Raw genomic sequence first — 15065 nt, 5'->3', positions numbered from 1 at the left:
CGAATTCATTTGTTCTCAAGTTTTATTGTTGGTAATAGAAGGAGCCACTGAAGTTTCAATTTTTCACTTTGCAAACGGTAAATCCGTCCTGTGCCCATCAGAGCTGTGCTCAGTGCCCAGTGCTAAAGAGCTTGGTGCCGTCCCCAGGGAACAAACAGCCAGTGAGGGGAAGAGGGACACCGCTTCCCCTGACAGACTGGAGTCCGAGGGCCCGCGGGAGTAGCCAGTGCCTCACCTGGCTGGCGCTGGGCTGCAGGACTCCTGCCTGGGGCCCGGTTCCATCCCCAGCACCGCCAGCAGAGCAGAGCAGAGCAGAGCGGCTCTCCCGAGATCAAACGGTCGCTAACATTCTCCGGGCACTGTGTCTAAGGGGACGGGAATCACGGCAGATAAAGGAAAACGGCGCCCGGCGGAAAGCGGACAGAGAAGCCGCAGGACGCTTGGCACCCCGTTCCTGGCTGGTGCTCACTTCAGGCCCTGGGCTCGAACCCTGGCACCACAGAGGACAGCAGGGCGGGGCGCCCCCCCCCCCACCTGGAAGCCTAAGGAGCAGCCCCTCGCCCAGCCTGGAGTGCGGACGCTGTTGATTCTCAGGACCCTGGGGTGCTCATGCTCAGTCACTGCAGGCTGGAGGCAGGCAGGCACTGAGAAGCCCTCTGCCCCACGCGTGAGGGTGGCAGCTCTCCAGGGAGCGGCGCTCCCGCAGTGAGTCCTGCACCCCCAGCCCCAGGTGGGGACCCGGAATAAGTCAGCAGCAGCGTCCTGAGGGAAAGGCCGCTCTGGGTCCCTGCGCGTGGGAGAGGCCCCTCCGTCCTGCCCTCCGTCCTGGCCTGCTGCGTCCGCGTGGGGAGCCGGCCCCGGCGCTAGCTGGGCTGCTCCTGGTCCCTGGGCCGCGCGGCAAAGGGCACCAGCCTGCGGTGGGCGGCTGCCAGCAGTGCCAGGCTGAGCAGCACCAGGCCGCACACCAGGCCGAAGGCCCAGCGGGGGCCCCGCAGCGAGTACACCTGGCTGATGTACACAGGGCCCAGCACACGTGCCCCGCTGCCCGCCGCCGCCAGCCAGCCCATGTACACGCCCTGCGGAGGGGAGGGGAGGGGGCATTAGCGAGAGGCAGCCTGCTCTCCGCTCCAGCTCAGACGACCCAGGAGGCCAAGGAGGGAGTGCTCGGTGCCCCTCCCCGCCCCGGCACCCCACCCACCTGCGGCGCGGGCCCCAGGATCTTGGAGTACAGGGTGTAGGCCATGACGTTGCAGGCCGGGTAGCCTCCTCCGATGAGCACCGCGGACACCAGCAGCTGGGCCAGGTGGATGACGGGTGTGAACTGGCACCAGGCCTGCTGCACCGGGCAGCCCGTGGGCTCCTGGCCGGGCTGGTCTCCCGGGGACCCCCACCCGGAGGCGTTGGGGGCGGTGCTGTTGTGCAAGTCTGCGGGCAGGGCAGGGCGTGTCAGCGCAGGCTCTGAGCGCCGGCACCCCGCCCCGCCCCGCGGCGCCCGTACCTTCCCACTGGATCCGCGGAAACTCATCTCCCCACGGCAGCAGGAGGAAGAAGCCGGCCCACACCAGCAGCAGCCCGGCCAGCAGGACCGCCCGCTCGCCGACCCTGCCGGGCACAGAGCGCAGCGTGAGGACCCAGGGACACGGCGCCACGCGCGGGAGCCGGGTTCAAGCCCTGTCTGCACAGGGCAGCTTCGTGAGCACCGAGGCGCTGCTGCCGGGGTCTTCTCCTCACTCCAGCCCACTCTCTCTCCATCTCAACCTTCACTGAAAACAGACACCGGGCGTGCGGAGGTGTGGCCAAGGCGGCGCAGTGGGCAGAGCCGGACTCGCCGGCATCGCACGTGCCAGGGACGCTCTGCTTCTCTCTCCTCCTCTCACTAAAAAGATCAGTTACTCTGACAGCAGAGAGAAAAAAGAGAAAGAAGGGGTGTGGGTGCTTCTTCTTCTTCTAGCGTTTGTGGGTGCTAAGCCCTGGCAATCACCCTCGTAGCAAAAAATAAATAAGAAAAAATGAAGCTTCTCTCACACCTGAGAACACTTCCGTCAACAAGCAGGAAAGGACAGGTGTTGGCGGTCGTGCAGAAAGGGCTCTGCTCCGCTGCTGGGGGCGTGCAGACGGGGCGGCCTGAAATGGAGTCACCTGAGGACCCGGCCGCTCCCCTCAGGCATTCAGCCAAAGGACGAACACCCCCGCGTGGCTTCCTGCTGCAGAGCAGAACTGCGGTTCACACAAGAGTCAGCATCAGCGCAGGCTGCGAGTCGGAGTCCTTTTCCAGCTCATTAAGGCCTCAGCTCAGTCCCTGAGACCGGGGCACAGCCCACGGGGGCTCCAGTGCTCGGGGTCTCTCCCTCCCTCTGCCTCTCGGAAGAGGACAGAACTGTGCACACGGGCAGAGCACCTGCCTGGCATGTGAGAGGCGGGACTCAGTCCAGGCTCCACACAGATGAGGCGGAAATGGCTCCATGAGGGGCGGCCATCAGCCAAGACCCAGCCAACGTCTCAGCTGCTGGGGAGACCTGACGCCCCTGGCGCCCCGCTGGCTCACCTGCCGGAGACATACTTGACGCCCAGGAACACCAGCACGGCCTCCACGCCCAGCACCGCCAGCAGGACCCCGCCGTAGAGCACGGCCTGCTCTCGCGTCCAGGCAAACATGTCCATGGTCAGCGGCGTCAGGATTCTGCGAGGAGCGCGGACGCGGCTCCACTGGGGGCCACCGCCAGGCGCCGCCCTCCCACCCGTGCACACCCGGCCCCGAGGCCTGTCCTGTCCGCGCTTCACTCTGGACTGCACTTGGGTGCTGTAAGAGGCCGCAACACTGCGGCCGGGGCCGGGGCCGGGAGCCACCCACCCCCACGCAGGCACTGAAGGCTCCTGGGCCCAGTGGCTTGTACCCGCTCTCTAACAAAACCTTTCCTGTTTTAACATTTTCCCCACTTTCACTTATCTCACGAGAGGCCAGAGCATCATCTTTGTCACGGCAGGGCCAGGGTTCAAGTGCAGGACCCCCGCCTGGAAGTCTGGGTTGAGGACAGGGCCCTCCCAGACCACCTGATTTATTGTTTCATTTATTTTCCTTTTGTTGCCCTTAGTTGCTTTTCATTGTTGTTGTAGTCACTATTGTTATTAATGTCTTTGTTGTTGGATAAGACAGAGAGAAATGGAGAGAGGAGGGAAGACAGAGAGGAGGAGAGAAAGACAGACACCTGCAGACCTGCTTCACCACCTGCAGGTGGGGAGCCGGGGGCTCAAACCAGGATTCTTCAGCTGGTCCTTGGGCTTTGCGCTTAAGCTGCTGCGCTACTGCCGGACCCCCCCTTTCTGTCTCCTGCCGGTGGGCTACCCCGTGGAGCTGAAGTCCATCTAGACAGAACTCTGATGGTGGCCGCAGTGTGAAGCCACACCCCTGGCACCTTTATTCTTTGTTTACTCAGTCGCTCTCAAGACGTGAGGCCGGGGACCAGAGTCGGAACCTCGTGCTCTCAGATCAGAGACCCCCCTTAGATCAGAGTGCCCGCTGTGCCACTCCGCAGACAGCCCCGGCACCTCGCCACCCTGGCAAGAGGGTGCTTCACAGCGGCCAGGATGGGCACCGTGACTGGAGCACGGGGCTCTCGAGCACGAGGGCCTGAGTTTAAGCCCTGGCACCACACGTGCCGGACTGATGCTCTGATGTCCTCTCCTCTCTCAACCTTTTTCAAACGTCGTTTCTTTGTGGAGGGGTGTGTTAGGGCTGGGCGAGGGGGCTGGTGCCTGTCCGCGGGGGTCTGCTTGTACACCTGCAGGGAGGGTCACAGCGCACTGACCGATTCATCAGACTCAGGACGGGGGCCGACTCTGAGGCAGAGGGCCACAGTGCGTGGACACGGCCGCTCGCACGGGCAGCGGGAGAAAACTTACGTTTCAAAAAGGGCGAAGATGAACAGAACCACGAAAAACAGGATGTTGGTGACCACCACGGCGAGCTGGTCGATCGGCCCTCCCGGAAGCCGGCCTCCGCCCTCGCTCTCTGCAGAAGAGAGAAGAAGGTCGCCGCCCGCAGCCCGGCCGCAGCTCTAGGCGGAGGCGAGCAGAGCGCGTGTCAGCCGCAGCAGCAGAGCCCACGGGACGATGGACGGCAAGGGGCTTTGCGGTTAGTCGGTTTAGAGAGAGGGAGCGAGCGAGGCGGGAACCAGAGCCTCTGTCTGGACCAGCACTGCGTGGGCTACACGTGGACTGTGCGTGGGATATACGTGGACTGTGCATGGGATACACATGTGCTATGTGTGGGCTGCGTGGGCTACACGTGGACTGTGCGTGGGCTACACGTGGACTGTGCGTGAGATACACATGTGCTATGTGTGGGCTACACATGTGCTGTGTGTGGGCTACACGTGGACTGTGCGTGAGATACACATGTGCTATGTGTGGGCTACACATGTGCTGTGTGTGGGCTACACGTGGACTGTGTGTGGGCTACACGTGGACTGTGCGTAGGCTGTATGTGGACTGTGTGTGGGCTACACGTGGACTTGTGTGGGCTACGTGGACTGTGCGTGGGCTGCATGTGGACTGTGTGTGGGCTGCGTGTGGGCTCTGCATGGGCTACACGTGGGCTACATGTGGACTGTGTGGACTGCGTGTGCTGTGCATGGGCTACGTGTGTGCTGTGTGTGGCCTCACGCTCACAGCTCACATCTTCTCCAATAGGGTTTGTACACTGTGTTGCAGTGGCCAGCAGTGGGGCAGGACGTGTGCCCGAGTGCCCGAGTGCCCGAGTGCTGCTCAGATGCCCCCCCCTCCTTCTCTCCCTCTCTCTCATAATAAAGTCAATTCACTTTTTTTTTATGAGAGCCCTGCTCAGCCCTGGCTGATGGTGGTGCGGGGGATTGAACTTGGGGCTTTGGAGCCTCAGGCTTGACTCTGCAGAACCATGATGCTGTCTGCCCCGCCCATAAAGTGAGTTTCCCTCCCAGGAGACACCCCTCAACTCTACCTACAGAGGACACTCTTCCTGCCTGTGAACGCCACCCATCGTGGGGACCCACCACTCCCAATGGCTCTTTTTTCTCTCTTTTATTTGCTAGGACATAGAAACTGAGAGGAGGGGGGGGAGAAAGAGAGACACCTGCAGACCTGCTTCAGCTCTTGTAACGCGTCCCCCCTGCAGGTGGAGAGCGGGGGCTCGAACTCAGGTGTTCAGCTGGGTGTGCCACCACCAGGCCCTATTCAGCATTCCTCTAGTCATCCACCCCGAACGAAAGGAGCGTGAAAGCTGAAGCACCGGTCACCCCTGCCTGACATGAGGTGGTGCTGGGGCCTGAACCCACAGCTTCCAGGGCCCCAGGCATCAAGCCCTGTGCTCACAGGCTGAGCTGTCTCCCTGGTCTTACAGGATGTGTTCTGTGGCCTTCGATGAGGTGGCCTATTGCAAACACACCAACCGCAGCTGCGGGCCAGCAGGACAGTGCCCTGCTCTGCTGTGAGTGTGCAGGCCGGGGGAGCTTTGCCCCAGCGGAAGACGCGCCATACAGGGCCTGTCCCTCTCCCTCTGTCTCTGAACCCCACCCCCCACCCCCACCCCCTCGCCTCTCAGTTTCTGGCAAAGTGATCCTAGAGTGGGGAAGCCCGGCAGCACCAAACTTAAAATGCAGGCTCAGCTGCAGGTGAGGGAGGCGAGTCAGGCTGATTCCCTAACGCGAAGCCGAGGTAAGCAGTCACGCTCCTTAAAAGGAGAGACCTTCACGCTTGCGGCTCTGGAGTCCCAGGTTCAATCCCCACACCCACGATAAGCCAGAACTGAGTCGGGCTTTAGAAAATAAGAAATCTGCTGAGATCTTTTTAAAGTGTCGCTACGACCTGTGGATGGAGCCTGTCGCTGCCACGCTGCCTCGTAACGAGGCGAGGACAGGGCAGGGCACCTGTGAATGGCACCTGCTGGGCCTCAGACCCGAGTGGCCAGTGCTGGCCGGCCGGCTACTCCACCTCCCGGGCCAACCGCCACCTTTTCAATGTCCTCAGGTCATGCTGAACCGAGGAGAAACGTGTCGGCCAGAGAAACACCAGCCGCTGATGGCTCAGGGAGGCGGGTGGGTGACTGACCCTGACTGCGGGGCCGGGGGACGCCATGCCACTGCCCCCGTCTCCCAGGGACAAGGGCCCCGTGACAAGAGCGTGTGCACTGCCGACTTTACCTCCGGGAACGGAGTCACTCGTCTCCCGAGAGTGAAAGGGCCCAAGAGCTGAGGCCTCGGGAGGCTGGATCCTGAGGATAATGTGAGTGTCTGTCTGTCAGTCAGACACCCAGCAGCAGGCAGTGCTCCCCCCAGTTTTTTTACATCAAATGGAGCTGGGGGGCAGCACAGTGGTGGTGCACTGGACTTTCATGCCTGCGGCCCCAGAGGCCAACTCAACCCCCCGGCACCACCATATGGCAGAGCTGAGCAGTGGTCTGTCTGCTCCCCTCTCTCCCTTTCTCCCTCTCTCACTCTTTTAACTTTTTAAATACTTATTTATTCCCTTTTGTTGCCCTTGTTGTTTTATTGGTTGTAGTTATTGTTGTTGTTGTTATTGATGTGGTCATTGTTGGATAGGACAGAGAGAAATGGAGAGAGGAGGGGAAGACAGAGAGGGGGAGAGAAAGACAGACACCTGCAGACCTGCTTCACCGCCTGTGAAGCGACTCCCCTGCAGGTGGGGAGCCGGGGACTGGAACCGGGATCCTTACGCCAGTCCTTGCGCTTTGCGCCACCTGCACTTAACCCGCTGCGCTACCGCCCGGACTCCCAATTTTTTAAAATTTATTTATTGGGTGGAGACAGCCAGAAATTGAGAGGGAAGAGGAGACAGCGAGGGAGAGAGACAGAGAGACACCTGCAGCCCTGCTTCACCACTTGTGAAGCTTTCCCCCTGGAGGTGGGGACCAGGGGCTCGAACCCGGGGCCTTGTGCCCTGTAACATGTGCGCTCAACCAGATGCGCCGCCCCCATGTCTCCCCCTCTCTCCCTGTCTCTCTCAGAGAGACACAGCACCCTGCGGACGGCCCGGCGGTACCTTCCTCCTCAGAGTTGACGCTCCTGCATGGCCGCCCCCACTCGTCCACGCGATGCTCCCTTGGAGGGAAAAGCGAGTGTCCGCTCACCACACTCTGAAATGGTTTCCAGAGCGCACTTCCCTCCCACGCGACTCACAGGGTGGCGGCAAGGCACACGGGTTCCTGACACCTCCGCTGGAACGAGGGAGGGAGGGAGGGAGGGAGCCAAGGACGGTGGGACTTGGACACAGGCCAGCACTGCCGACTGCGAGCCGGCCTACAGGCCCTGCCACCCTGGCCAGCGCCCCTCCCCTGCCCTCCCTGCCCTCCCTGCCGCTCCGCTCGCTCGGAGAGGAGACTGAGAGGGCGGCTGAGCAGGCGGGGTGGCTCAGGGGTGGCTCACCGCAGGACCGCGAGCACCAGCAGCATGTTGAGGACACCCAGCAGGGCGCTGAGCAGCGCGGGGGCCGTGTACATGTTCAGCCGCAGCCGGAGGGCCTCCCACACCACACCCTCCTCTCCGATGAGCGTGAAGCAGGTCTGGAAAACTTGTCCGACAGAGCTCGGCCTGAGCCTGGGGGCGCCCGGCCCGAACCCCCACCCGGCCCGGCACCCTGGGGCCCGGCTGCACCCGCCTCAGTGGGGGTGGGGGCGACGCCGTGCGTCTTGTCCCGGGACAGGGACAGAGACCACGGCGCCTGGGCCGCCTCCAGTGGGGGGCTGGGCCGGGGCTGGGCACGGGGCAGAGCGGGCGCACGCGGGTGAGGGAGTCTGCCGCGGTGGGACGCCTACCCGGGCCCAGGATGAAGCCCAGAGCCTGGCACGCGCTGGTGTTGGCCATGGCTCCCGTCCTTTCCCGCAGGGACGTGGCGCCCGCGATGTAGGAACGCACAACGGCCACGTTGCCTAGGAAGACACGCGTCACCCCGGCAGAGCCGCCGCTGACAGGCGCTCTGAGGCCCCGGGTTCGAGCCCCAGCACCAGCGTCAGCCAGGGCTGAGCAGGGCTCTGGGAGAAATGGTAATAATAGCAGTAGTAACAGTCAGGACGGGGCTGGGGAGACGGCACAGCGCTTCTGCTCCGAGGCCCCGGGTCCAGCCGTGGCGGCGGGTACCTGCTCCGAAGCCGGCCAGGCCGCGCGCCAGCAGCATGTAGTCCTTGTTGTGGGCGGCCGGGGCGTGCACGTAGGCGTACAGGCAGTTGGCGGCGACCGACAGCGCGAGCGACACCAGCAGCGGCTCCCTGCGCGGACGCCGGTTGGACCAGCAGCCGAACAGCGGCGAGGCCAACATCTGGCCCAGGCTGAAGGACGCCGTGACCCAGCCCAGGAAGCCGGCGTCCGCCGTGGGGTCCACCTGCGGGGAAGCGCAGCCGCTGGCCCACGCCTCCCCGGGCGCCGGGACCGGGTTCGAGCCCCGGGCCGGCACACGGCCGCACCAAGCCCGGCGCGGGGGAGCTGCGACCCTGGCCGTCACCTCTCCCTGCCCCGGGGCCCTCTGACTGCGGGGGAAGCTGGGCCGTGGAGCCTCCCCCTGGAGTGAGGCCACACAGGGCCAGGGCCGGGAGGCGCGGCCACAGCACCGACTGAGAGCCGGAGGCCTCGCGTGTGCCAGTGATGCTCTGCTCCCCCTCATGCTGACGAGTAAATGGTAAAATACAGGAGGGAGCGGCATCACAGTCGTGCAAAAGACTCCCACGCCCGAGGCTCTGCAGCCCCGGGTCCAATCCCCAGAACCCCCATCGGCCACAGCTGCTCAGTGCTCCGGTAAAAGGACAGACGGGCAGACAGACAGCTGGAAATAGATACCGCTACACAGACGTGGAGACAGACGCAGGGACAGCGTTGCCCAGCAGCCCCCCCCATAATGTGCTGCCTTGCCACGTGCACAACCCAGGCCCCACTGCGTTGAAGGAAACGTCAGTGCTGCGGTGGCGGCCACTCTCTCCACCTCTCTGCTCTATCTGAAAACCAAACAACAGGGAGTGCAGCGGGTTAAGCGCAAAGCGCAAGGACCGGTTAGGTTCCCGGTTCGAGCCCCCGGCTCCCCACCTGCAGGGGCGTCACTTCACAGGCGGTGAAGCAGGTCTGCAGGTATCTGTCTGTCTCTCTTCCTCTCTGTCTCCCCCTCCTCTCTCCGTTTCTCTCTGTCCTATCCAACAACAAATAAAAAACCCCACACATATACATATATACGAGTGAAACAGCAGACTGGGTCAGCGGAGCGCCCAGCACAGGACTGGCACGGGCGAGGCCCCAGGTTCAATCCCCGCACCCGGACAGAAACACGCCAGCTCTCTCTGTCTCAGCAAGTAGATCTTGGAAATTAAGTAAAAGCAGGACTGGGTGGTGGTGTGCCCAGCTGAGCACTCATGCCACAGTGCTACAGTGAGCAAGGACCCGGGTTCAAGGCCTAGTCCCCACCTGCAGGGGGAGAGCTTCACAAGTGGTGAGGCAGGGCTGCAGGGGTCTCTCTCTAGCCCCCTCCCCTCTAACTTCTCTCAGTCCTGTCAAATCGATCAATTGATCGGTCAATCAGAGCAGCAGTTGTCTAAGGAAGGAGAGGATGAGAGAACAGAGAGGTAATTCAGGGCTCCTACGCAGACGCCAGTACTGAGCAGGCGGGAGGTGGGCAGGGCGGCCCAAGGGGAGGCTCCCAGGGCTCCTCAGAGAGAGCTGGACTGATGGGAAATCAGCTGCCTGTGGGTGGACGCTGCTGCTGCTGCCAGTGTGGCCGCCTGACCACCACTCCTGGGCCAGCAACTTCACTCGTGGTACTTGACAGAGAGGGAGAGAGAGCATGGGAGAGAGGCAGCATGGGAGAGAGGCAGCATGGGAGAGAGGCAGCATGGGAGAGGCGGCATGGGAGAGAGGCGGCATGGGAGAGAGGCGGCATGGGAGAGAGGCGGCATGGGAGAGAGACAGCATGGGAGAGAGGCGGCATGGGAGAGAGGCGGCATGGGAGAGAGGCGGCATGGGAGAGAGACAGCATGGGAGAGAGGCGGCATGGGAGAGAGACAGCATGGGAGAGAGACAGCATGGGAGAGGCGGCATGGGAGAGAGGCAGCATGGGAGAGAGACAGCATGGGAAAGGCGGCATGGGAGAGAGGCGGCATGGGAGAGAGGCGGCATGGGAGAGAGGCGGCATGGGAGAGAGGCGGCATGGGAGAGAGACGGCATGGGAGAGAGACAGCATGGGAGAGAGGCGGCATGGGAGAGAGGCGGCATGGGAGAGAGGCGGCATGGGAGAGAGACAGCATGGGAGAGAGACAGCATGGGAGAGAGGCGGCATGGGAGAGAGACGGCATGGGAGAGAGACAGCATGGGAGAGGCGGCATGGGAGAGAGGCAGCATGGGAGAGAGGCGGCATTGGAGAGAGACAGCATGGGAAAGGCGGCATGGGAGAGAGACAGCATGGGAGAGAGGCAGCATTGGAGAGAGACAGCATGGGAAAGGCGGCATGGGAGAGAGGCGGCATGGGAGAGAGACAGCATGGGAGAGAGGCAGCATGGGAGAGAGACAGCATGGGAAAGGCGGCATGGGAGAGAGGCGGCATGGGAGAGAGACAGCATGGGAGAGAGGCAGCATGGGAGAGAGGCAGCATGGGAAAGGCGGCATGGGAGAGAGGCGGCATGGGAGAGAGACAGCATGGGAGAGAGACAGCATGGGAGAGAGGCAGCATGGGAAAGAGACAGCATGGGAGAGAGGCGGCATGGGAGAGAGACAGCATGGGAGAGAGACAGCATGGGAGAGAGGCAGCATGGGAAAGAGACAGCATGGGAGAGAGGCGGCATGGGAGAGAGACAGCATGGGAGAGAGGCGGCATGGGAGAGAGACAGCATGGGAGAGAGGCAGCATGGGAGAGGCGGCATGGGAGAGAGGCGGCATGGGAGAGAGGCGGCATGGGAGAGAGACGGCATGGGAGAGAGACGGCATGGGAGAGAGACAGCATGGGAGAGAGGCGGCATGGGAGAGAGACAGCATGGGAGAGAGACAGCATGGGAGAGAGGCGGCATGGGAGAGAGGCGGCATGGGAGAGAGACGGCATGGGAGAGAGGCGGCATGGGAGAGAGACAGCATGGGAGAGAGGCGGCATGGGAGAGAGACGGCATGGGAGAGAGACAGCATGGGAGAGGCGGCATGGGAGAGAGGGGGCATGGGAGAGGGGGCATGGGAGAGAGGGGGCATGGGAGAGGGGGGCATGGGAGAGGGGGCATGGGAGAGGGGGCATGGGAGAGGGGGCATGGGAGAGGGGGCATGGGAGAGAGGGGGCATGGGAGAGGGGGCATGGGAGAGAGGGGGCATGGGAGAGGGGGCATGGGAGAGAGGGGGCATGGGAGAGAGGGGGCATGGGAGAGGGGGCATGGGAGAGAGGGGTGCATGGGAGAGGGAGCATGGGAGAGGGGGCATGGGAGAGAGGGGGCATGGGAGAGGCGCAGCATTGGAGAGGGTGCATGGGAGAGGGGGCATGGGAGAGAGGGGGCATGGGAGAGGGGGCATGGGAGAGAGGGGGCATGGGAGAGGCGGCATGGGAGAGAGACAGCATGGGAGAGAGACAGCATGGGAGAGAGGGGGCATGGGAGAGAGGGGGCATGGGAGAGAGGGGGCATGGGAGAGGGGGCATGGGAGAGAGGGGGCATGGGAGAGGCGGCATGGGAGAGGCGGCATGGGAGAGGCGGCATGGGAGAGGGGGCATGGGAGAGAGGGGGCATGGGAGAGAGGGGGCATGGGAGAGGCGGCATGGGAGAGAGGGGGCATGGGAGAGGGGGCATGGGAGAGAGGGGGCATGGGAGAGAGGGGGCATGGGAGAGGCGGCATGGGAGAGGCGGCATGGGAGAGAGGGGGCATGGGAGAGAGGGGGCATGGGAGAGGCGGCATGGGAGAGGCGGCATGGGGGAGAGGGGGCATGGGAGAGAGGCGGCATGGGAGAGGCGGCATGGGAGAGGCGGCATGGGGGAGAGGGGGCATGGGAGAGAGGCGGCATGGGAGAGAGGGGGCATGGGAGAGAGGGGGCATGGGAGAGAGGGGGCATGGGAGAGAGGGGGCATGGGAGAGAGGGGGCATGGGAGAGGGGGCATGGGAGAGGGGCCATGGGGGAGAGGCGGCATGGTGGAGAGGCGGCATGGGAGAGACAGGGAGAGAGCCCCTGTCAGGGCTGCGGAGTGTCTGGAGCCTGGGCCTGGTGGGCAGATGTCCTCACCCCCGAGCTGTCTCCGTGTCGGCCAGCTTGATGCCACCCAGAAAACTGACCACTGCTCCCCACCGGAGCCTCCTGGCAGCGGGCACTGAGCCCAGAGGAGTGCGGCCTGGGGGTCCCCACCGGGCAGCCCGCCCACCCCCGCACCCCGCGCCGCGACCCCTCCCTCCTGAGTGCTGAGGGACAGATGGCGTCCGCAAGGGCTCGGCCGGGCACACACCTTCTGCAGGTAAGGCCAGACGGACATGATGACGATGGAGAAGCCTGCGGAGACAGAAGGTGCTCACTGCCACCCGGCCCGCTCAGGGCGCTCGGGCAGAGGCAGCAGGCGGCCCGGAGACGCGGCCAGTGGAGGGTGGGCGCCCGGCCCGGGCAGCGAGGCAGCGAGGCAGCGAGGGCGAGGTGGCGGGCACCCGGACGCGGGGCCCACGGGCGGGGCGGGGGCGCTCAGGGGCCAGGGGTCGAGTCCCCGAGCGGAGCCTCACGGGGACCCGGGTGAGGGCTGGGGCCCCCGGGGACGTTCCAGCCTCTGCTTTAGGCCGACGGCCGGCGGCTGCAAGGCCGGGGGTCTTACCCACGCTGCTGAGGAACATGGTGAGGTACAGCACCCTGACCGAGCGCCAGCGGCTCCGGGCCTGCTCCGCGCTCTCCTGGGCACAGGGCTCCCTGCGGACACAGGGTGCTGGAGGTCGGAGGCCGCGGCCCGGGCAGCCTGAGGTGCGGGCTGCATCCCGCGGGCAGCGAGGGGTCTCAGAGGACTCTCCCGCCGGAGGCTGACGCCCCAGGTTCAATCCCCAGCACCTCCGGCCAGAGCTCAGCAGGGCTCAGTGTCTCTCAGTGAAACAGATAAAACATGGGGGGCGGTGGTGCAGCGGGTGAAGCGCAGGTGGCGCGAAGCGCAGGGACCGGCCTAAGGATCCCGGTTCGAGCCCCCGGCTCCCCACCTGCAGGGGAGTCGCTTCACAGGTGGTGAAGCAGGTCTGCAGGTGTCTGTCTTTCTCTCCCCCTCTCTGTCTTCCCTCCTCTCTCCATTTCTCTCTGTCCTAGCCAACAATGACATCAATGACAAGGGCAACAAAATGACAAAATGGCCTCCCGGAGCGGTGGATTCGTGGTGCAGGCACCGAGCCCCAGCAATGACCCTGGAGGGAAAAAAAAAAAAAGTCACGGCCCGCGGTGCACCTTGTTGAGCACATGTCACAGTGCCAAGGACCCGGGTTCAAGCCCCCAGGCCCCACCTGCAGGGGGGAGCTTCACGAGTGGTGAAGCAGGGCTGCGGGCGTCTCCGTCTCGCTCCCTCTCGGCTTCTCCCTGTTGTGTTTAATAAGGTACAAAAAAGGAGGAGTGAACACCTCGAGTCGTGAACCCCATCGGCCAGGAGGTGGGGGGCAAAGTGACCAGCCAGCACTGTGTGCGGGGGGCTGCTTCTCTCTCAGAGACACAGACAACTTTAAAGGCAAATAAAAACCAAACCATCAACAATGTGCTTGGCTCTGTGTGTGAACTCTCTTTATCAGCCACCAGGGTCCAGATGCTCCCACGATGCCGGCCAGGCTTCCCTGGACAGACGACCCCACCCATGTGTCCTGGAGCCCCGCTTCCCCAGAGCCCTGCCCCACTAGGGAAAGAGAGAGACAGGCTGGGAGTGTGGATCCACCTGTCAACGCCCATGTTCAGCGGGGAAGCAATGACAGAAGCCAGACCTTCCACCTTCTGCATCCCACAGTGACCCTGGGTCCATGCTCCCAGAGGGATAGAGAATAGGAAAGCTGTCAGGGGAGGGCGGGAGAAGCCAAGGGCCAGTGGGTGCTGGGCCTCAGGCGGGTGAGCCCCGTCCGTCACCCTCGGAAATGAATAAAAGTGAATCCGCCGAGAGGGGCGTGGCCCCGGGTGCCATGATGGCAGGTGCCGGTGCCCGTGCTGCCGCGTGATGACACGGGACAGGAGGACAGAGGGAGGGACAAGAGAGACAGGAGGCCAGGAGGAGGAGGAGGACAGGAAAGACAGGAGACCAGGAGGAGGACAGGCAGACAGGAGGACAGGCGGACAGGAGGACGGGCAGACAGGAGGACGGGCGGACAGGAGGACAGGCGGACAGGAGGACAGGCGGACAGGACAGGCGGACAGGAGGAGGGCAGGCGGACAGGAAAACAGGCGGACAGGAGGAGGGCAGGCGGACAGGAGGACAGGCGGACAGGAGGTGGACAGGAGGACAGGCGGACAGGCGGACAGGAGGAGGCCAGGAGGAGGCCAGGCGGACAGGAGGACAGGCGGACAGGAGGTGGACAGGAGGACAGGCGGACAGGCGGACAGGCGGACAGGCGGACAGGAGGAGGCCAGGAGGAGGCCAGGCGGACAGGAGGACAGGCGGACAGGAGGAGGACAGGCGGACAGGCAGACAGGTGGAGGACAGGTGGAGGACAGGTGGACAGGAGGAGGACAGGCGGCCATGCGGACAGGCGGACTGGCGGACAGGCAGACAGGAGGAGGAGGACAGGCGGCCATGCGGACAGGCGGACGGCGCCCGGCCGGGCCCTTTTCGTCCGGAACCTTCGTGCGGGGCTCGGGGCCCGGCCGGGCAGCACGCACGACGCCCCGAGGGGCCGCGGCCGACGCCGGAAGGGGCCCGGGCCCAGCGCAGCGGGGAGCGGGGCTTCCCCCACATCCGCTCACCTGCTTCCGGGGGTGCGGGGCCCCAGCAGCGGCTCCTGCTCCGCCTCGTCGCCCGAGCTCGCCATGGTCGCGGCAGCCCGCGGCCGCGTCCGGCCAAGTCTCGCGACAACTCTCGCCCCCCCCCCCCCCGTCCGCCGTCAACCCGGAGCGCGTGCGCGCCGGCGGCGCGAGAGGCGGGGCGTCGT

The 15065-nt window shown here is 64.3% G+C and overlaps 2 protein-coding genes across 2 annotated transcripts in view; both read right to left on the bottom strand.

The window, feature by feature from the left end:
• Window positions 1-15065, bottom strand: part of SCLT1 (sodium channel and clathrin linker 1) — a 243932-nt gene that overhangs the window by 64530 nt on the left and 164337 nt on the right. The gene's annotated exons all lie outside the window — the stretch shown is intronic.
• MFSD8 (major facilitator superfamily domain containing 8) lies at window positions 5-15028 on the bottom strand. The gene is made up of 12 exons (XM_060179106.1): window positions 14881-15028; window positions 12782-12873; window positions 12428-12471; window positions 8127-8367; window positions 7805-7918; window positions 7416-7560; window positions 7033-7091; window positions 3901-4009; window positions 2546-2680; window positions 1499-1602; window positions 1199-1425; window positions 5-1076 (listed from the first exon to the last, which is right to left on the bottom strand). Exons 1-12 carry the CDS (start codon window positions 14943-14945, stop codon window positions 864-866), a joined length of 1548 nt encoding a protein of 515 aa, XP_060035089.1. The 5' UTR covers window positions 14946-15028; the 3' UTR covers window positions 5-863.

The sequence above is a fragment of the Erinaceus europaeus genome, chromosome 19 (genome assembly GCF_950295315.1).
Source record: "Erinaceus europaeus chromosome 19, mEriEur2.1, whole genome shotgun sequence".
Taxonomy (NCBI): domain Eukaryota; kingdom Metazoa; phylum Chordata; class Mammalia; order Eulipotyphla; family Erinaceidae; genus Erinaceus; species Erinaceus europaeus.
This window is presented reverse-complemented; position numbering and strand designations above follow the sequence as displayed.